At 40.1% G+C, this 23544-nt stretch overlaps 2 protein-coding genes across 25 annotated transcripts in view; one reads left to right on the top strand and one right to left on the bottom strand.

The window, feature by feature from the left end:
- The window catches only part of LOC136878869 (small COPII coat GTPase SAR1B), a 98168-nt gene extending 89288 nt beyond the window's left edge, over positions 1–8880 (bottom strand). Inside the window, exons 1-3 of the mRNA XM_067152426.2 lie at positions 8780–8880; positions 8282–8329; positions 89–208 (exon numbers count right to left, since the gene is read on the bottom strand). Coding sequence (XP_067008527.1) covers positions 89–208; positions 8282–8324 — 163 coding nt within the window. The 5' untranslated portion in view covers positions 8325–8329; positions 8780–8880. The remainder of the gene's footprint in view (positions 1–88; positions 209–8281; positions 8330–8779) is intronic.
- Positions 8859–23544, top strand: part of LOC136878868 (uncharacterized) — a 135584-nt gene continuing 120898 nt past the window's right edge. For 9 of the 24 annotated variants that reach the window (XM_068228803.1, XM_068228810.1, XM_068228809.1 and 6 more), the window contains exon 1: positions 9108–9236. The gene's annotated coding sequence lies outside the window, so the exon portion shown is untranslated. The other 15 variants (XM_068228804.1, XM_068228796.1, XM_068228805.1 and 12 more) reach the window with 13 other exon arrangements.

Genomic DNA, 23544 nt, shown 5'->3' with positions numbered 1-23544 from the left:
ATTATTAAGAATAACTATTGTTATACAACATATAATAGATAGCAGAAAGAGTTTGTTAGATACAATTTAAAATAGACAAATATCTTACTTGGATGCAAGGTTGGTACATGCTGAGCTAAGCGGTCATCCTTGAGCATGTGAAGGAGAGTAGTTTTGCCAGCATTATCCAATCCTAAGAACAGCAGCTTTCCAGATTTTTTCCACAAGCCTGTGAAAATCACAAACAAGCATGCAGCACAAACAATGCATAAACTTACATGTGTAAGGAACAGGATCGATGCTACCCTCTTCTAATAATGCCCTCATTAATGTGGACTTGCCAGAATTTTCCAGCCCTAAGAATGCGTATCTACCCTTAGTGGGATGCCAACCTTTGATAAAAATAAACAAAAGAAAATGAGAGTAATTCTAAAGAAATACAAACAAAAGGAAGGTACATTTTACATCAAAACAATAATAAGAGAAGAATTCTAAATTTCATGGGTATTAAGGCCAGTAAACAGAACTCTATAGGTACAGTAACAGATCAATATTTTTATAGCCCTGTCTACTTACTATTCATTACTGAAATACAAGCATATTCAGAAAACATGCACAAAAAGTGGTCTGTAGCAGCAACAGCTGCTTACCTAATGGACGAATGTTTAAAAATAAATCACCACCCATCTCTCTATCCCCATTGCAATGCTACATACAGTAGTTTGTTGTCCTGTTTCCCCAGTTAGGACAAGCACTCTTCAATATATGTGCATGTTTCAAACAACTAACAGACTGAAACGTTTTCCCTAAAAAAATTAACACAACATTTAAAGATTTACATTTTTGATGTTTTCATAGGCACAGCATCTGACCCACTAATTTCATGAATTGGTTTACATTGTCTCCTTTCATCAATAATCCACTGCACTCTTCTGATTTATAAGTACCTATTCAAATCTTATGCCTTTGCTGGCGGGACCCAGTGTTTACAGTGCACTATGCCTTCTGGTATAGGCTAGAGCAATTTTGTTTCATTGATCTGTCTCTGTCTTATCCTTGGCTTTGACAAAATGAAAGTGACATATGAGTGAGTGATGTTAGTAATGCCATTCCTTATGCAGCCAGTCCCTGCTATGAATGGTGTGAAAATGTTGCTCATAGGGTTGGTTGGCGCAGGCATTTCAGTTGGCTTGGCAGACTAATATGTAATAGCAACTTCTGGCTCGGTGAGGAAAGCAACAGGAAACCACCTCACTCCTCATTTTCCTAGTACTCCTCTTCAGTGATGCTTATGCCATCTATGACAGCCGAACCAGCCTTTAGGTTGAGGACTAAACATACACATACATTCCAATCTTGAGTTTTTATAACCATTTTATCTGCCATTAGGTTAGCTAGGATACTTTTGCAGCAATCTTCTTCTTCTTCTTGTCCTACTGCTTTTTTTCCACGTCTGTCGGGTCGTGGGTGCGAACTGTGTCGCACATGTGGATTTGGCCCTGTTTTACGGCCAGATGCCCTTCCTGGCGCCAACCCTATATAGAGATTGTAAGCACACCCAGTCCCCAAGCCAGAAGAATTAATCAGAAGCGATTAAAATCCCCGACCTGGCCAAGAATCAAACCCGGGACCCTCTGAACCGAAGGCCAGTACGTTCACCATTCAGCCAACGAGTCTGACACGATACTTTTGCAGCAATACTTTTTTTTTTTTTGCTATTTGCTTTACGTAGCACCGACACAGATAGGTCTTATGGCGACGATAGGATAGGATAGGCCTAGGAATTGGAAGGAAGCAGCCGTGGCCTTAAGGTACAGCCCCAGCATTTGCCTGGTGTGAAAATGGGAAACCACGGAAAACCATCTTCAGGGCTGCCGACAGTGGGGCTCGAACCCACTATCTCCGATTACTGGATACTGGCCGCATTTAAGCGACTGCAGCTATCGAGCTCGGTGCAGCAATACTGAAGCTAATTGGACCATCATTAAATGTAGTAACAATTTGTTTAGGATAACTGTAGGATTGTAATATATTTGATTTCTGTACAATCCACCAGAATTACACACTAAACAATTTAAAAAATTACTAAACTAATATTACAAAAAGAGAGTTTGTGAAGTGGTTTCTATCATGGAGAGTAATAACGGAAACCAATTAACTGATTTCAGTAATTCTTTCTTTCATGTTATTACAGGCAAGAAATAATATACTAGTTTATCAGGTGAGCAGACAGTTGAGAAAACTGGAGCAAGTCTGAGACATTGTGTGTTTGGGACGCTTAAAAAAAGAACACATCTCCGGAACTGTTAGTGTTATTAAATATGGATCTCACCAAGTGAGAATGCAATTTTCTTCAATGTGTAATTTCCTCCCAACTACCATTTCTTTTTTAGGAGAGAATTATTTTCCAATAAAAATAATTACAAATTGCTTTACATCGCACCGACACACATAGGTTTTATGGCGATGATGGGAGAGGAAAGGCCGGGGAGTAGGAAGGAATTGACCGTGGCCTTAATTAAAATATAGCCCCAGCATTTGCCTGGTGTGAAAATGGGAAACCACGGAAAACCATCTTCTGGGCTGCTGACACTGGGGTTCGAACCCACTACCCCCCGGATGCAAGTTCATAGCTGCACGTCCCTAACCGCACAGCCAAATTGCCCGGTGTAGGATTTAGAATTAATAATAATAATAATAATAATAATAATAATAATAATGAAGGTGCACCCAATGGGCATAGGAGTTCATTTCAACTTATTCTAAACAGAATTGTGTCAGTGATGCTGTTCTGTTGGCACATTTCATGATGTGATATTTTTCAGAATTTTTACCGCATAAACTACAAAACACTCTTGCGTTGCCTCGTGGAACAACTTCAGACTGTAAATTTGGTAGTGGAACTGATGGGTTGCCACCAAACGTATCATTAAGTGCCTCAGCTCATATTCTGCTTCCATCCAGTCTTTGGTTTGCATAGTCGTGGTGGTGTAGAATTCTTCGTCTATGTTCTTTTCATTTGCAACTCTTGTAGGAGATCTGTGTATGCAGCTGTAGCTGGCAAGAGGAATTGTAGCCTCAGGTCCTCTACTAGAAATGTTCCCCTCACCAGTACATAAGTGTAACAAGACTCCACGTATTTTGAGAGTCCTAGCACCTTTTTCAAGCATCTCACTTTTCCCTTAATTGCTTCTTTGGTAGGTATTCCCATATTAATTCTAGTCCATAAGTAAGCACGGGAATCACTTTCACTTCAAATAATTTCATTGCCGTGCCTATGGACATTCTCGATATAGGCCTAGCAGCAGCTAGTCTTTCCCTTATATGGATTGTAAAGGCTGATGCAGTTACTTGGATGGTGATGCCCAGGTATTTAAAGTGATTCCTTGGAGTCAGCACTAGTCCTTTGCACGTTATAGCTTCTCTTCTGTGAAGCCTATCTCCTTTTCTATAAGTTACAAATTCTGTCTGTCTTTAGTTTATCTTCTGTCCACTCTGCAACGAGGTCCATCACTTTTTGTAGATCATCTATGTTTTCTGAGGCGAGAGCCATATCATATGCATAAATGTAGACGCTTGTGTTCAGTGCGCCTTCCTCGATTCTGGTGACTACTTCGCTCGAGTAGATGTTAAATAAAATTGGGCTGAGTGGATTGCCCTGTAGCACACCAATTGTTTGACTTATCCAATTTGATTTTGATAGCCCAACCCACACCTGTATTTGATTTTCAGCCAGTATATTTGTAACTGGTCTTGTCAGCTCTGACTGCCCTACTAGGTTCTCCAGTTTTTCCAAAAGCAAATTACTATGAAATAAAAAAAGAATTTAAAAAAAAAGGCCTGAGGGGAGGAAGGAATTGGCCATGGCCTTAATTAAGGTACAGCCCCAGCATTTGCCTGGTGTAAAAATGGGAAACCACAGAAAACCATCTTCAGGGCTGCTGAATTAAAATAAGACATATGATTTGTTCCAAACTCTAATGGTCTGCCAAAAAATGTCACTCTTCGAGCATATGACCCACAAAGCTCAGACGTTGAGCATGGTACAGTCAGGTAGTTTAGGGTGAAAATTGTTATCTGTATCCATTAGTGGAGCAAGTCCAACAATCATTATACTTCTCGCTGTGAGAAAGTATAAGGTGGAAGGCAGGGACAAAGAAAGAAAAAGTGGAGCAAACCAAAGGAAACTGATGTCTCTGTGACCCTTAAAAGAGAACACATAGCTTAATTTGTTAGAAATACAGGTTCTAGAACAAGTAACATTTGCAGGCTATAGCCCTGGACATCCTAATCGACATAGAGGCTGAAACGAATGATGGAATTTGACAGAAAGGGTGTTCAGGGGTTAAGTTGTTATTGGGCTATTCACTATTGTTACTAACCATATTGAAATCTAATTCAGACTCCAATGCAGGCAGATTTAATGATATAGAGAAAGATAATTTTCTTTTAGATACATGATGGAATATTTATGAATGGGTGGAAAGGTTAACTAGAGGGTTGGTTAGCATAAAAAGCGATCAAATCAGTCTAGAAGCTGACAGAACCATCACCACCACCACCTTCGATGTACAGTATTTTCTAAACAGAAAAATCAGTATAAACTTAATTAAACTCCGAGCTGTCAGTGGAGAGATGGCGTGGGAGGACATCAGTATACGAATAAGTTTGAATGATGTCTTTAAAAGTAAGAAAGATCACAATATGAAGATAAAGATGGAATTCAAGAGACAAATTGGGGCAAACATTCATTTAGGCCTATAGGAAGGGTAGTTAGGGATTGGAATAACTTACCAAGGGAAATGTTCGATAATTTTCCAAATTTCTTGCAATTCACTCTATAATACTGCTGATGCAATAAAGCATTATTTTACAGGAATTACCATAAGACTTATCAAAGCTTATATCACTGAGAAACACTCAAGTCTCATGAAAGGTGACACAGCAAAATAATTATCATGCATCACACAAAACATGAGGTAAACCAAATAGTTAATTTGACTAGTATCTTTCTTGCAAGGCACTGTACATAAGGGCAGGGTTTGCAAGTATGAATTATAAATCAGGTTGTGAAATTGAGAATTTGAAATAAGACAAACAAAAATTTCAGTTTTAGAAATGTGTAGAGAAATAACTAGTGGCAATACAGTTGTATTCAGATGCTTATTGAACTGTATTCTGGATTAAAGATTGGGGCACACATTTTGGCAAAGTAGACTTAGCAGAGGTTCTCTCTCAGTAGTGTGGTTTCCTGTCAATTTCATTACAATAATGTCAGTCTCCTCGGTTGAATGATTCTGCCACATGATCAAAGGCATGTGTTACATAAGTTGCTTCTTCAGCTTTTATAATATAAGGTGCAGCATCGCTAATAAAAAGTAACAATATTTATCATTCTTAATGTCCTGTGGCTGCAGGGAGCCCACAGCTAGGCGTGCACTGAAATGTTTTGCTATAGCTTTTTTTATTGCACTTTTCTAGAACATCAGTGTAAAAGAATCAGTTTACAATAATCTTAAATTAACAAATCAATGATTATGTTGCCAAGTAGTAGCCTGCATTCTTTGTGTTCTCGTCAATAGAAACCCAATTTAGACTGTCCTTAGACAGCCTTATCTTCTGAACAGTTCCATCGTATATGGCTGAACAATAGGTTTTTCTGAACGTTGTACTCATTTGGAATTTTTCGATTAGTATATTCCTCTAGGGATTACATGAACCACAGATTATTCAGTTGAAATTTCATTGTTTGTTAACTTGATATTTACTGGTTGAAATGTGTTGCTGCACCAGGAACCTTTGAGTAGATGCCACTATAAGCTACAGTGACACAAATTACATAGTATCTTACCGTCAGTTGACAAACCATCAACCCTAAATTCTGATAGGTTAACATTTTAATTTTAAACTCGTTGATTGTGCTACTTTAGCATATTGTAACAATGTATACGTAGAAGAACACTATGATCAGTCTTACTGCTAATTCGAAATGTGAATGACTGGTAACTGAACTAGATGGAGGCATCAAACAATGAAAGGGAATGTCCGAGTTATGAAATAATCAGAAAACCACAGACATACTGCAGATGAATGAGACTTCCCGAGTTATGAAATAATGGTCCAGGCAGTCTGTTAATTTAACACTTTTATCCGTAATTATGGACTATATTGATTTTAATGACTAAGAATATGGAACATATGTGCTAAACTCCAAAATATGGAAAACAGGCATTGCATTTTTCAACTTCACACATCATGATTCGTAAAGGTAATATAAAATATATTTAATTTTAGTTTCCTAAACATATGTATTTACACAAAAATCTGTTCACCGCTGATGATATTCTGTGATGGCAAAGATAATCTCACAGACAAGATAGATTTCACCATCAGTCTTGGTGGGAATTGCACCTTGTTGTATGTCAGCCTTTCCCAGCAACCTGTATCTTCTGTGATGGCCTTTCATCCTGGCTTTCTTGGAGCCGTTTTGAGTTTGATAACTTTTAGGAGCAAATTACTAATGTGTTATAGGGTCATGCAGCTCTGATGTATTATTATGAAGGAAAATCAAGACTCAAAACAAATCTTTTACTTAATTTTCACTTTTTTTTTTAAACTTTCATTTTCTTCTACCACTATTCTACAGTCTCCATCAAGGGACATTATTCTATCACTTATGTAGTCCACTCTTATCTATGTTGCTGGTTATTATCCTCACTCCATTTTCTGCCTTCTGTCCTCCACTTGTATCCCTTCCTCAGCTTCTTTCCTTTTTCTCTCCACTTAACCATAGCTATACTCTTCTTCTCCATAAAATCAATCACCTCTTCTAGCTTTCCAGTCGAGTGAGTACCACCCTCATAACGTTCCCTACTGGTTACCCACTTCTCACAGTTCCCCCTAGTGTATTATTTGCACACTTTTTAGTGATAGATGGACACCCTAGTGCTGAATCGATCGACCTCGGCAATTTTCAAGATTCGTACTGGCAACCTTTGAAACACAAACTATGAATCGCTTATGAATTGCTGTGCGACATCTGGCATACACTTTACGTACCAGTGCTGCTGTTGTTTACACAGCAAAGCCAAATTATAGACTTCAAGCTAGGAACAAGATTTGCATCGAGAAATGTTATATGTGTGACACAGTTGTTGGTTTGAGATAATAAAGGTTTAGAAAATTCATATCGATCGATCATATTATAAATTCATATCGATCGATCATATTATAAATTCATATCAATCGATCATATTATCGATTCAATTCAGATTTAATTTCCATTCAGTTGGGAGTATTACCAGAACCAGGAGAGCTCCCTCCTTACTCCTCACTCCCGTACACAAATCCATCACTAAAAAGTGTGTGGGTAATATGAACTCTGCGTTACTTCCAAAGAATGCCCTAACCTCTTCAGAGGGAGATTTCAGACCGTTATTACAAGGGGGTCGCCGCTCCCACAGGCATTTTACAGTTACTGCCAGCAGGTGATCAGGCTGCTCGTAACATGGAGTAGACATATTTTGCAGCCGTCCCTAACCTGGGTAAGACGCTACTCAATGGGTTCCAGTGTCATTTACCATCTGGCAATCCATGCTGAACTGAAACTGGTCAATTCTGTTTACAGAAAAGAGAGGGATTTTTCACAAAGAAAACACATGGAAACAATTGTGCTGATGCAACATCTACTGAGGATCCTGCTTGGAAGTATATGTCTGTGATGACAGGAATTAAATGCAAACTATAAATGCAGAAGATTGACCAATAACTAACCACAAGAATTTTTTTTTAAATTTAGGCCTATTCATGGCTCTTAATTCTGGTACATTGGTATTTCACTTTCCTTTAAACTGGAGGTCCAGAATTCAACATCATCCCAATGGGTAACAAAGAGCACAATATACGGTATTTAGTTGTCACTGTACCAAAAACAGTCTACTCAAAGAGTGCCAATTCTGCAAGGCCTACCTATCTAGTACCGGTAGTGGCATGAAGCAACAAAAACTAGAAAGTCATAGAAAAATATAGGTCCTAGTAATTTCTTAGTCAACCTGTAAATAATCTGTTTAATTCTTTTATATTAAACATGTATCATTAAGATGGATGCTATCTCTTCACTGTATATATAGGTAATGCTGGCACATTCAGCAAATAGGCATGACAGACAGTCCTCACATGAAACGACTGCTCAGTGAACATACTCTTCGTTTCCTAGTTTACACAACATATGGACTGCTATTAAGTGGAATCAATAACCTATACTGTTGAAAAAATAACAGTAAACTAATTTCACAAAACTTACCTAAATATCCTAAAACACCAGTAAACCAGTCCCACAGGAACATGTTAACTGAAAAAAGAAAAGGGGAGATTAACAGTTTTTTAAAATACACATCACTATGATTAAATTGAAACACAGGTTTATATAACCGATTACAAAGCTGAACGGTATGGTAATCCTGTCATTTAGGTCCATAAATGACTCAGCTTCTTTAAACTGATCATAGGCAAATGATCATGCTCTTAAAAATGGAAAACAAACGAAAAATCTTAGTTAAATGAGAAAATAGAGAAAATTCTGACTACGGGTCTGTAAACAAGAAAGTAAATTATAAGTGCATGCGAACGACTAATTACTGACCATAAGGCCCAGATTTAATCCAGACAGCTTATTCGGCTTAGGGCAAGGACTTGCTCTGCAATAAATAAACTTCAGAACTCTCTCCCTATTTAGCTTAGTTTGCTACATGATATTGGTATATTTCTACGACATGAAAATATAATGTCCATTTAAACATACCTGAATATTTGTAAGCGCGAAGAAGAACAGAGAAAAAAGCGTATAAAAGCGTGCACAAATCGTGAAGGCAAACGATTACTGCTCGTCAAGAGCAGTCCGAGACGGTACGTCAGCTCCGAAACAGTTGGCAAACAAGTGAAGGCGAGTAAAGGTAAATTTCCGGTGTGACAATTGACGGACGACTTATATTCCACTATAAGGTTTTACAGCGCAAAGATTAAGCAATAATATATAATTTTTAAGATTATAATACTTCAACATGAACCTTAAAGAATTTCTCTACAAAACACCGGAGTGCTCGAGTTCCATTTATTATCGTAGTACACTGTGTAGCCCAAGAAATGCCACTATCAGATATCAAAGGATGTGCGCAATGGTGGCGTTTTGTATTGGCAAGCGAGTTTACGCAGAAGAAACTATCGAGAAGTAAAAATTAAGCAAATTTTGCATGGTCATGGTAATCAGATGAATTATAACTGTACTTTTATTTCGTATTCCCATGCCATTTCACTATGTTAGGCATTTATCGTTATTCCAGTTCGATGGACCTTCAGTCTTTTAATTATATAAGGAGCACTCGAATGAGTATTGAGTTTGTTGTGCCAATTTACATTGTGCTGCATTCTGTTAGAGTCTTTATTCTGTTCTTGCACTTTAGCAGATGGTAGCGGTCGCACTTTTCCTTACACAGTGTACAAACACAGTCATCTGTTGGGTTGTGGAATTTTGTCTTTGCGCATATTTTGTGGTGGAAGCCATGTATTGCATATCTTGTTATGACATGTCTTTGCTCTTGAAGGTGATTTGTCCAGTTTCGATCGATCATGGCATCATTTTCGTAGAATTCGGGGTCTATTTCCGCGCGTTTCTTAAGAAGTTTTTTTCTGAAGCTCTTGGAATGAGCCGGTAGATGGCAGTGGTAGATTGATTCGTAGATCCCCAATGAAGTAAGTTTCCCGTGCCAGTGCATAAACAAGTCTGGAGGGTGCCAGTTTGCCTACTCCTAGGGCCTTCTTCAGGAACCTTGCTTTGACCCTTTCTATCCTCTCCAAGTCACCGATTGTCAGGTTATCCCATATTATTTCGATTCCATATGAGACAATTGGGGTTATTGCGGTCTTGAATAAAGTCATCGCTGTGTTAAGGGATAGCATAGATATATTCTTGATATTGTGGATGGCTCTGATTGCTGCTGTCGTTCTGTCTATGACATTGAAGGATGTCATGCTCGTTTGGAACGTGATGCCCACGTATTTGAATTTCTCGACTATTTCTAGTGGTTTATTATTCAATGATATGGCGTCGTCCTTCGCCGCCTTGCCACCTTTTCTGAAGACCATCTGTACTGTCTTTTCTTGGTTAATTTCAAATTTGTTATCTGAAGCCCAAGCTTCTAACTTCATCACTGTCGACTGTAGTTCTGCCTTTGAGCTCGATCCCAGAGCCATGTCATCAGCGTACATTATTAGAGTAGTCTCAGGGGAGTCCGTCATTATTTGTGTGATATCTGCCGTTGCTACGTTGAATAGTAGCGGACTTAGTGGGTCTCCTTGGGGTACCCCGTTTGTTTGAATTACTTTCCCGGATGAGGATGATCCATCTTCAATTTGGATTAGGTTGTAGTCTAGTATGGTCTCAACGATTCTCACGAGCATGTTGTCACCAATCATTTGTTTCAATTTTCCTATCAGGATATCTCTGTCGATAAGATCAAAAGCCTTCTTATAGTCGACAAAGACGACGTAGTACTTCCCTTTTGGATGCCTCAGTGCCTCTTCAATTTTTTCTTTCAGGCATGCTGCGGCTTGTAACGTGCTTTTTCCTTTGCGGAAGCCCAGTTGGCATTCTGGTATGAATGGGTCTATTTCGTTGTTCAGGCGATTCGCTACAATAGTTGCAAATGCTTTGTATAAGTTGCTTTCTAGAGCTATACCTCTATATGAGTCGGGGTTGTCAGTTTCTCCTTTCCCTTTGTACAAAATCTTCAGCGTTGCCGTTCTCCACACTTCCGGTATTTTGCCTAAATTTAGACATTTGTTGAATAGTTCTGTCCAAAGTTGTAGTAAATGGTCTTGAGTACTTTTTAAGTGTTCTGTATATATGTTGTCTGGTCCTACTGACTTCCCTTTTTTTTCCTTTGCTGATTACCATCTGTACTTCCCCTGTGGTTAGTCTAATTTCGTGTTCTGGATCGATAGGGTGGTTTGCGGTTTCACCTTTTGCTCTGCTGTCCCTGTTTAGAAGCGCTGAGAAGTGTTTTTCCCAGGTTTCCATTGGTATTTCCCTCGCTCTACACTCTTGCTTTTTCTTGAGGGCCCGAAATGGGTCTGTTTCTGCTTCGACTGCAAGCTTCTTGCCTTCTGCTTCCAGGTATTCAGCTCGCTTCTCTTTTAGAAGTTTTCTGTAATTTCTTCTTTTGATGGCATATGCTTCCAAGTAATCAGCGGTCTTCATTTTTCTGGCTGAGCATAACGCGCGTAAGGTGTCTTTTCGTGCTATGTAGCATTGTCTGTCAAACCACTTTTGTGCTCTCCTTTCTTTCACAGGCAAAGCGGTTTCCTGTATCAGATTTGTAGCAACTTCTACTTCTTCATCTAGGTGTCCTCGAGCTACAAGTGCTCTTGCTTTTTGTATATTCGGGTGGTCTTGCAGTTTCGTTCCATCAATATTTCTTGAAAGTGTGATGCCCTTATCGTCGGGGATTGGTGTTTTCCGTGACTCTTTGTGTTCAATTTCTGTGCAGGTGGGTATATGTTTTCTGATTGGCGTTGACCCTGAGGACCATAGACCTTCCTGTTTCCTTATCATAAATCTTTCACCTCTGTAGAATAAAAGATCAATTGCACTGGAGCCATTTGGAGCAAAGTATGTTTTAAGGTCTTTTCTGTTTATCATTGTGTAACCTTCATCCCTCAGGATTTGAATAACTAACTCCGAGTTTACGTTCGGCTTGTCTATCCTGCAGTTGAGGTCACCCGCGATTATCACTTCTTCCGCAGTATTTACTTTCCCTATTGCATTAAGTACTGATTCTACTACATCTTCTATTGAATTATCTGGTGCGATATATATTCCTATTAATGTTAGGTCAGTGGTTTTAACTATGATTGTGTTTTCACTTCTCTGGATTTCATGTACTCTTCCAACAGTTGGTTTGAGGAAGCATGAGACTCCTCCAGCCGGTCTACCTCCTGTTGGTGTTGCAAATGTGTGGTATCCATAGAATTTTGGTAGGTCTGTTGGTTCTAAAAGAAAAGTTTCCGTAGCTATGATGACATCGAAATGTTCCATTGTCTTTGGGGATATTAATAGTAAGGCGTTTTTTAGTCCTTCGATGTTCCAGAGAAGAATCTTGATTATTTTATTATTCGAGGGACACTCCAATGTTGCGTCTTTGGCCTCGAAAAGAAAATCTTCTAATTACAATACCGTTAGGGCAGAAATCAGGTTTTTCTGTTGTTTGTAGAAATTCGAAAGGAATTCCCAATTTGCAGGCTTTCATGGGCCCTACTGTATTAAGCATTTCACAGGCTTTTATCTCTGTAATGCCATTTCTTAATAAATAGTTTTTGATGTTATCTTCTGTGGTTCCTTCTTTTATCTTTCCCACATATAGCCATGCTGTTTTGGCTGCCGGTTGTAGTTCTTCGTTGCTTTGTTTTGTCCCGATGATGGTCCTACGATGCTGTTTCGATTTCTTCACCACTGTGTTCCAGGGTGTTTTTTCATCGGGTCCTACGTCTTCGGTCAGTGTTGGTAGGGTAGATTCATTTAGATCACTCGTTTTCTCCTTGTCTTCAAAGTTAGTATACGAGCAAGCTAGAGGTCTATAGTTCCGGACTTGTGCTCTTCCATCCACGCACTTTTCTTTGGAATTTTCTTCCTGTCCAGTCAAGTTGTCCGTAGGTGGGTTCTTTTTTGAGGTTTTTCCGGGTCTAGTAGTTGAGTTCTTATTTTGGATCGGTATATCTGAAGTTGTATGATCTTTAGAGGAGTCCGTTTTCTGTTTCTCTGGTGGGGTCTGTGGAGTTTGGTTTGATTCTACCTCTGGAAGTGTCTTTGATGTCTGCTCTTTGTTGATTTGATTGTCTTTGCAGGTAAGGTTTTCAACGAATTTCCTCATTTCTTCTCTGACTCCGGCTAGGATTGTTTCCTGTAATGTTTGCATTTCTCTTCTGATATCTTTGAGTTCGCTTCTGCTTCTTTGAGATATTCTAGTTCTCTTTTACACGGTTTACAAAGCCATAACAATGTGCAGCTAGGTTTCTGGAGAGTAGTATAGTCTCCAGCGCTGATACCGACACAATCTTTGTGAAACCATTTATTACAACTATCGATACAACAAACACCGGCATCGCTATCTGTTACTTGTTTGCCGCATGTGCCGCAAGGGGCATTGTTGTTGCCTTTCCCAGTCATGTTTCTTTGATTCCTTCTCTTTGTCTATTATGTAAATATACTCTTTATTAGCACCGAACAACAATAGCGTTGAGTTCACTCACCAAATGATTACTGACTATATCTTATATAGGCTACCTAATGCCCCAAACAACTCAATAATTCGTTTGCTATAAATTTGTTCACAGTTAGTGAATACAAATCATTTTTATACACTGACTGACAGAGCAAATGCAACACCAAGGAGGAGTGGTTCGAAAGGGATGAAAGTTGGGGAAAAAACAGAGTCGGCACGGAAGAATAATTGATGTTTATTTCAAACCGATATGCAGGTTACACAATGCGCACGGCATCGACTCAGTAGGATGTAGGACCACCGCGAGCGGCGATGCACGCAGAAACACATCGAGGTACAGAGTCAATAAGAGTGCGGATGGTGTCCTGAGGGATGGTTCTCCATTCTCTGTCAACCATTTGCCACAGTTGGTCGTCCGTACGAGGCTGGGGCAGAGTTTGCAAACGGCGTCCAATGAGATCCCATACGTGTTCGATTGGTGAGAGATCCGGAGAGTACGCTGGCCACAGAAGCATCTGTACACCTCGTAGAGCCTGTTGGGAGATGCGAGCAGTGTGTGGGCGGGCATTATCCTGCTGAAACAGAGCATTGGGCAGCCCCTGAAGGTACGGGAGTGCCACCGGCCGCAGCACATGCAGCACATGCTGCACGTAGCGGTGGGCATTTAACGTGCCTTGAATACGCACTAGAGGTGACGTGGAATCATACGCAATAGCGCCCCAAACCATGATGCCGCGTTGTCTAGCGGTAGGGCGCTCCACAGTTACTGCTGGATTTGTCCTTTCTCCACGCCGACGCCACACTCGTCTGCGGTGACTATCGCTGACAGAACAGAAGCGTGACTCATCGGAGAACACGACGTTCCGCCATTCCCTCATCCAAGTCGCTCTAGCCCGGCACCATGCCAGGCGTGCACGTCTATGCTGTGGAGTCAATGGTAGTCTTCTGAGCGGACGCCGGGAGTGCAGGCCTCCTTCAACCAATCGACGGGAAATTGTTCTGGTCGATATTGGAACAGCCAGGGTGTCTTGCACATGCTGAAGAATGGAAGAATGGCGGTTGACGTGGCGTGCGGGGCTGCCACTGCTTGGCGGCGGATGCGCCGATCCTCGCGTGCTGACGTCACTCGGGCTGCGCCTAGACCCCTCGCACATGCCACATGTCCCTGCGCCAACCATCTTCGCCACGGGCACTGCACCGTGGACACATCCCTATGGGTATCGGCTGCGATTTGACGAAGCGACCAACCTGCCCTTCTCAGCCCGATCACCATACCCCTCGTAAAGTCGTCTGTCTGCTGGAAATGCCTCCGTTGACGGCGGCCTGGCATTCTTAGCTATACACGTGTCCTGTGGCACACGACAACACGTTCTACAATGACTGTCGGCTGAGAAATCACGGTACTAAGTGGGCCATTCGCCAACGCCGTGTCCCATTTATCGTTCGCTACGTGCGCAGCACAGCGGCGCATTTCACATCATGAGCATACCTCAGTGACGTCAGTCTACCCTGCAATTGGCATAAAGTTCTGACCACTCCTTCTTGGTGTTGCATTTGCTCTGTCAGTCAGTGTATATAATTCTTTTCTAAAGATGCACTTAAGCTTACCTTATCGTGGAGTTACCCACTACATCTGACAATCATCATTTTCTTATCTAGTAGGCCGTGATTTCAATTTTTCAATTTTTAACAGACACTATCGATTGTTCACCCTCTTCACATCAACAATGGCTCAGAATAAAAGGTGGCTCATCGAAGTAGGATACGTAAGGTAATACTATTACCTTCCGTCTTTTAATTGGATGTAAATGTCATTGTAGCCTAATTGACGCCGGCGGGTAAGAATCCATCAGTTGTCCTGTTGCTTGACCTGAGTAATCATATGTTTTAAAATGTTTTCTGAGCAGACTTACAACTGTGAATAAAATCATCGCCTGAAATAGGGTGTTACAGTGTTATCGTCGGATATACCATACCGTTAATGGGCCCTTGATGGTGGGGAGTTGGAAGGGGGGGGGGTGATATCCAAGTGACATTGCAAATAACTTGTCCCCAAAGCTTCCGCAGTTGAAATCCTGGCTAATACATACGGGTTTTCAAAAATGTAAAACCTTTTCCAGACACACTGATAATGTAGGTCTACAGTAGTATCGTCTCAATTTCTCCTCGTTACTCCTGTTTTGTGACTGTCTGTGTGTTCACGTCTATTTCACAGCTGAAGATAAATACCTTGTACTTAAATTAAAAAGATTAGAATGTAATAATCCCGGATGAGCATTATTGTTAACACTTGGGCTATGGTACCTCTGGACAATGGTGTAGAGCTGGTTCTTGATAAGATGACAACTAGGTATGTGCCCCCCATTAATAATGAAGGTATACATCCACTGTGTCTTGAGAACAACTGCAGTGTCCTTTTATATTCAGTAAACTTAAGGTAGTCAACTGAGTAGACCAGCAGTTGCCTAGAATGAAAAATATGATAGTGCCATAACTACTGTTACACAAGATATCTTGGTCTCATTGACTGGTGGTTCTGTACAGTATAACAGGCCGATGAAGATACTAACAGTTACTGTATCTTTGGTATGTAAACCATCCAAAGCCTCAGTTTTGATAGGGGCGTTTGAATCCTGGCTGATGTAAATAAATAAAAAAATAAAAAAAAGCATCTGAAAGTGCACTATGTTTGAAAGTTCAATCTTTTCTGTAGTCTTTAATTGATTTAGTTCCTTTTGTGCACACTGTTACATGATACAAGTTGAAGTTCTGTTTGCATAAGGAACAAACACACTTATTGTCTGGTTTGTTGTATTTATTTTTTCTGCAAATCCTGTAATGGAAACCATGCACTGCTAGCCTTCAACAATATTTTCTTATATTTCAGTAATAATATCACATGTTACGGCTATGGAGCCAAGCTCTGCATTCAGGAGGCGAGTGGGTTCGAACCCCACCGTCAACTGTCCTGAGAATGGTCTTCTGTGCTTTCTCTTTTTTTTCACTTCCATGCAAATGCTGGGACAGTTCCTATTCACAGGCCACAGCTGATTCCTTCAACTTCCTTACCCAGTTTCATTTACCATCATTCATTACATTTTCATTATCTTCTCAATTGAGGTTGGCATCAGGAAGGGCATCCAGCCTTGAAAACATACTGTAAACTATCATCTCACCTCATCCCCAACCCTGTATTTGGCAGCAGAGCTTAGGAGTCGATATGTATTCCATTAATATTGTCTGTAAAAATTTATCTATAAAAGTGATTCTTCCATTAAAAAACTCAGCCCAGAGGACTTGCCTGTTTATCAAAACTTGGCCGTGGAAAGGTGAAATTTCACACACATTTATAGTATTCTGACTTAGAATAACATGTAGGTTGTTTACTGTCGTTTTGTCTCTTAAGGGGGCATTCAGCAAAATAATATGCAATGCAAGCCAGAAGAAAATGTATGCCTTGAACTCTTTAAAAATTAATACAGTATTCTGCCTAAACGGTTGGTCCTATTAAAAAATAGAGACCACCAAGTATACTTAAAGGGAGGGTACCCAACTTACCCAACCGTTGTCACTGACTTTTCAATGAGAGCAGTTTATTTATGTTTCAGAACATCAGAAACAACATTTGGTGCAATTTGACATGCTATGGACCACTGGAAGTCCGGGGGGGGGGATTATGGAGCGCAGAGAAAGGAGTAGACATGGAACCGGTCTGCTAGTCACGTATAAGAGGTGAATGTGACCTATTGTATGCATTGGCTGTTACAAAATGAAACCAGCTGTGGTTGTTAAGTTGTCGGTAGATTTCTTTGGTATTTCAGAGGAAAAGCCAACGAGGGTAGATCAGATAGTTTTCAAACAGATTAGAACACAGCTGCTTGATGGAGAAGTTCTTATTGAAGAGTATAGAACTCTTATGGTAGACGAAGAAGTAACCAATGAAGAAGATATTTAAAGTGATTTTCAGGATGATCCAGCGATACAGCTAGAAAATGAGACAACTTCAGAAAGCATTGCAGCATTATGTGGCAGTGACAAGATCAGTGATTCCTCATATTATCCATCACCACCAGAGAATAATAGAACAAAATTTCCTAAAGGTTATTTGGCTGATGCTGGACAATCTGGACAAAGCAGCCAAGATGAAATGATCCTCCACAATGGTGCCCTCCTAGAGTCAAATTCACTACTGTAATGGAACAAAAAAAAGATAAATAAAAAATGACTTAATGAACATTGGTTTTCATGGCTCATTGTATTAAAATAAAGAAATAAATATTAACTGGATTAAAGCCACTTACATATATTTAACAAAGCTGAGCTTTCTGCCAAATTACATTGGCCTTCATCAGGGCATGTGAACATTTGCCTCTGACAGTGAGTAAAGAAATTCGAGCATCTAGGAAGTTCCATGTGGTTGTGGTTGCTAATATATTGGCATGATAAAAAGGCTTGTTAGCACCAGGGTGAAAGAACACATCAGTTCAGTCAAGAATGTCACTCTTTCATCCTCCACAGAAAATGCTATAAGCCAGTCTGCCATAGCAGAACATTTCTGCAGTGCAGACCATGAAATCCTCTTAGACCATGTGAAGGTCATCGTGCCTGTAAAAGACGTCTATGCTCAACTTGTAAGGGAAGCCATAGACATAGAGCTGCGTCCAAATAACATCAACAGGGAAGATGGCTTCAAGTGATCAAATACATGGAGACCTGTACTCCAGAAATACATGCATAACCCCACTATGGCACAGTGCGACATACTCAAGAAACTGTTGACAGAGGGCAGAGAATCAGTAACGTCCCTCCCAACCACTACAGCACAGTGCGATGATCCCCGAGTCCAGATAGTTGGGGAGCCTTGGGTAGTATGGTGGTGACTTCCAAGTTCTTCGAAGAACTTCTTTGCTCACTGTCGGAGGCAAACCTTCACATGCCCTGATGAAGGCCAATGTAATTTGGCTGAAAGCTCAGCTTGGTTAAATATATATGTGGCATTAATGCAGTTTGAATATTTATTTCTATATTTTAAAAAGCAAGACTGTTTTGCAAAACTTTGAAAAGATGCTGAAACAACAGGGTAGAAACAGCAAGGTGCTAGAAGAAAGAATAAATAACGGAATACGTGATCAGTTCATTGCAATGTGAAAACAACATGGACCGAGCTCGATATCTGCAGTCGCTTAAGTGCGGCCAGTATCCAGTATTCGGGAGATAGTGGGTTCGAGCCCCACTGTCGGCAGCCCTAAAGATGGTTTTCCGTGATTTTCCATTTTCACACCAGGCAAATGCTGGGGCTGTACCTTAATTAAGGCCACGGCTGCTTCCTTCCAATTCCTAGGGCTTTCCTATCCCATCGTCACCATAAGACATATCTGTGTCGGTGCGACGTAATGTAAATAGCAAAAAAACAAAACAACAACATGGAATTATACACGACCAAACGCTATGAATCTGGGCGATGTCTTTTAAAGCACAAATTGATCCAAACAAAACCTTAACATTCAAAGCTTCCAAATCATGGCTGCAATGATTCAAGAGAAAAAACAAAATTGTTTCTTGCAAGATCATGCATAAATTTGGCAGCAGATTTGTTGGTGATGCCACTGATATAGAAAAGTGATGATTGTTTTTACAGAAGTAAGGCGTTTATTGAAGAGTATAATTTTACACCAGAGCAGGTAATTAGGCCTAATGCAGATCAGTCAAGACTGTAAAAGATGGCACCCTTCTTCCACACATGTATGTTCTTGTCTCGGAACCCAGTAGGAAATTTCCATCAAGCGTGATACTTGAATTACCCAGTGTGAAAGCACATGCTAGCAAATCACCAAACATGACAAAATGGGATTTGGAAGTGTTCCTGAAACAAGTGTTATGGCTGGGTTTGCACAGCAGAGATCAAATTCTTCTTTTGCTTGATTCTTGGACAGCAAATAATGATGATGCTCTACACAATAAGACAGTTTCAGAAGATGTTAAATTTCACAAGAAGCTGATTACTGCAAAATGTACTGGATTGGTACAACCAGTGGACGTTTCTTTTTCTGTCTGTTCAAAAATATGTACGGTTTATCACAGATACGATAGTGTTATCGTCCACAGTTAAAAGTGTGGCAAAGAGAACAATTTCTTTGCATTCAGTGTTTGTGAACTTCCGATTTTTGGCTAATAGATTCAAACAATTGATCCAATTTGCTTTCTTCTGGTGTGGTTACACCGATGAACATCCAGGATCATTTCAGACACCTTTCGAATAGTTTCGAGAGTGGTTTGGGAGAGGATTGTTTCAAAGATAACTGTGTTCAGCCTGCGTTCTGTGAAAGATGTTTATCTCTAGACCACGGATTACTTATCGACCTTCATGACTACTACACTTGACCCGCCATGGGTGCGTAATGTATTTAATTTCCAGTATTTAAATGCTACTGAATGCATTTGCTTGCCCATCTATAATATTCAGCTGCGTTTGGACTAATTTGCATGTGGATTCCTGTCTTTATAGTCTGTATTTGGCAGCTTGTAGCTCCTATGCTTCTTGCTCATAGCAGCTGAAATTTGCATGGTATGCATACTTCGATTTTGTCTATTCAACACACTAGATAGATTCAGAATGTGCGCAACAACAGTTGGGTACCCTTCCTTGTTAGATTTAATTTCCAATAAATAACTTAGGCCATAGGCATTTTCTTCCTAACTCAATTGTTTTCCAGGAAAAAGTTTTTTTAGGCACATGTCTTACTTGATAAGAAATAAAATAATGGGCAGACTTGCCAGAAAAGGAAAATAGGTATAGGATTGAGAATTAAAGTTCCTAAAAGATATTTATGTGCATTTTCTTTGGATAAGGGAGTTCAGTATGGCCAGGCGATAGTACGCCGGGGAAACGTCTAACGTTATAGTCATAATCCCATCTAATATAGGGCCTAATAAATGTCACTCTCAAAAAGGTGTTTGGATGTTTGTCGAACTTCACATCCGAAGAACTTGATGCATCTAATTTAAATTTCACACAATATTAGAATATGACTTGGAATACAGTCGAACCTCCATTACTTGAATTTTCAGTATTTCTAAGTAACTTGAGTTTCCTGACCATTTGACCTATTCTTCACATGTATTTATTTCCCTATTACTCGAAATTTGGTTACATAAATTTCTTGATTTCTCGAAACGAACATGTCCTCCCTTGAAGCAAAAAATACTGTGTAACTCCAATTTTTTGCAACATTAACTGTGCAGTACAGCATTTGTGGTTTGTGAGGAACAGTTAACAAGTAAAGAAAGGGTTACAGTGATGCTGAGAGGTAATATAATGGGAACCGAAAAATTAAAACTTCTAGTGATCAGAAAATCGGCGACGCCTCGCTGTTTCTCGGGTGTGAATTAATTACCGGTCACATACAAAGGCAACCCCCAAAGTCGTGGATGACAAGCTCCATTTACGAACCTCGGCTTCGTGGTATTGACAAGAAGTTTTAACGTGAAGGGAGGAAAGGTTAACAGTAACAAACAGAAGAGACTCACAGATTTTTTTCAAAGGTGTTAACGGAGGTATGTTTCTTGTTTCAGTACTGTATGTACTGTATCCTGTCTTCTAAAAAGTTACTAAAAAGTTACTATAGTAAGGGTTATAAATAAGTGATGCCGTAAAACAGAGTTTCAGGGAAATATTTAAAATACTTTTTTGGTCTTCCTTGATAAAAAACAAAATAATGAGAAAATGTATTAGAAGAAAAAAAAACAGGATTGAGAATTTAAGTTTCAAAAAGATGTTCATGATGAAACGGGAATGCCCTGCGAGCATTCGCGTTCATGTATTTCTTGAGAAGAACACGCTAACATCCGACTGTATGGATTCAAAACAAGCGCCGAGCGCACAGGCATCATGGGGGACAGCATGCGAGCGAGCGCTGCTACAGACTGCCAGCCAAGGCCAGGTGATGTCACACCGAAAGTTCCATACGATTCTATGTCATTTCATCATGAACAGAAGATGAAATTGTAATTTCGAGAACGTCGCCTTGTAGGCCTGGACAACAAATGCTACTACCCAAAATTTCATTAAAATCGGTGGAAGGATGGCCGAGATATGAATTTTTTTGAAGCTCATATTTCCAGTCTCGTCGTCCGACCTTGAATAATATAAGGAGGTCGCCAGCCTCGAAGAGATCAAAGTGTGTCAGTGTGTCACAGTACTTTGTCATGAATCAGTCGTGTCGCTGATGTGATACCGTTCGTTACTCTGTCCGGCTAAGGGCCGGGGTTCGAAAGTACGTAATACGAGTGTTGAAAGCCTTCTCTGCGGACTCTAACTTTGCGTGTAAGCGAAAGCTTATTCACTGATAATATCGGTCTGTCGAGCCGAGTAACATTATTTTGTTTCATGAATTGTGTAATTGAAGAGACTGTACAGTAATCACTTGATATTTTGAAACTGTGCTTACAGGACTTAGGGCATAAAGACTGTGCTTTAGTTGTTTCCTCTACTAGAGACTGTGTTAGGCCATTTTGTAAAATTGTGCCCTAGTGAAAGAACAATTATTTTATTGACAGTGTCACTTTGTTTCGTAAAGGACAGTGCCTACTTTTCTTTCAAAGACTGTGTCAGTTACTCCGTGAGAAAAACAGTGTCGACATTTTCTTTTCATAAAACTGTGCCAACCTTCATTTTCAAAAGACTGTGTCAATCCATTTCACAGAACTGTGCTAACATTTACCTTCATAAAACTGTGCCGATATTTCCCTTCAAGGACAGTCCTGATTCATGGAATACGGTACCTTTCTTTTCAAGGGACACTGTGTGTGTGTTTTTTTTTCATTACAAACAGTGCAGAGACTGTGTCCGAAGGACTTAATTTATATTTTTTTTTGCACTGAGATTAAGTGAAGTGGTAAACCATCGTATCTCAGAAAGTTCCAGATCACTTTCATTGCCTATCACTTCAAGTTCGATAGTGACTATTGCATGAGCAATATTAATCATTCTCACAGAACAATGATTTTGAATTTGTCTCTTTTTTTTCTTCTTTCAAATGTGCGTCTAACACCATTTGTAGTGGAACTTATTCGGCCAGTAAACAGTGTCTTGCCATAATTTGCAGTGCAGTGCGGTAGAGAAGTGTCGTATCAGATTCCATTGACATTTTGTGCGAAAGTTTTACATCTCTCTGCTCCTTTTATAGGATTTAGTGGAATTCAAAACTCAACAAGTATTCCACGCTGCACTATCATCAGACGACCGCCCCAGCTTTGAGTCTCCTTCAACATCAAGGGCTAACAACCGCCGTGTGACGACACCGACACCGCAGAACAACGTCTTCTCCACATCTTTGAGGACATTCAAACTATTTGTCTGTAAAAGATGATATAATTTCTATGCATTTTTTGAATAAACTGCAAGTTCCACTTTAAATATGAACTCATTTCACTACCCTTCTCTCGTACTCTCTAAAGCATGAACCGTACATGCCTTGGCGTTATCTATGCTCTCCACAAAACTGAAGTACGGGCATTCCTGTTTAAATATGTATTATCTCTGGATTTGAGCAAATTTGGTATGGGCAGGGGAGAGTACGCCGAGGAAACATCTAATGATGTTATTTCACAGCAACTGGAAAATATACTGTATGTTTGGATGCTAGTGCAACTATCACGTCTGAAAGACTTCATGCATCTGGATTATATTCCACACACATTTAGAGAGTATGACTTGGAATAAGATGTAGACTACTTCCTACTATGTACCGGGCAAGTTGGCCGTGCATTAGGGGCACGCAGCTGTGAGCTTGCATCCAGGAGATAGTGGGTTCGAACCCCACTGTCATTAGTCCTGAAGATGGTTTTCCGTGGTTTCCCATTTTCAAACCAGGCAAATGCTAGCCTGTACCTTAATTAAGGCCATGGCCGCTTCCTTCCCATTCCTAGCCCTGGGCCGATGACCTCGATGTTAGGCCCCTTTAAACAACAAACAAACAACATTCCTATCCAATCATCGCTGTAAGACCTCTCTGTGTAGGTGCGACGTAAAGCAAGTTAGAAAAAAAAACAAAAGTAACTTACTACTATGCTGTCTCTTAAGAGCACCATTCAGCAAAAGAGTATTTGATGAAAGTTTGAATAAAATGTATGTCTAGGACTGTTAAAAGTGAATGTGCTGTGTGTTTGGTCCTAATCATAGATGGAGCCCACGAAGTATAGGCTTACTTCAATCAATCAATACTGATCTGGATTTAGGGCAGTCGCCCAGGTGGCAGATTCCCTATCTGTTGTTTTCCTAGCCTTTTCTTAA

The sequence above is a fragment of the Anabrus simplex genome, chromosome 8 (genome assembly GCF_040414725.1).
Source record: "Anabrus simplex isolate iqAnaSimp1 chromosome 8, ASM4041472v1, whole genome shotgun sequence".
NCBI classification, from domain to species: Eukaryota; Metazoa; Arthropoda; class Insecta; order Orthoptera; family Tettigoniidae; genus Anabrus; species Anabrus simplex.
Note: the sequence above shows the minus strand (reverse complement) of the source record. Positions and strands in the feature narration are given on the sequence as shown.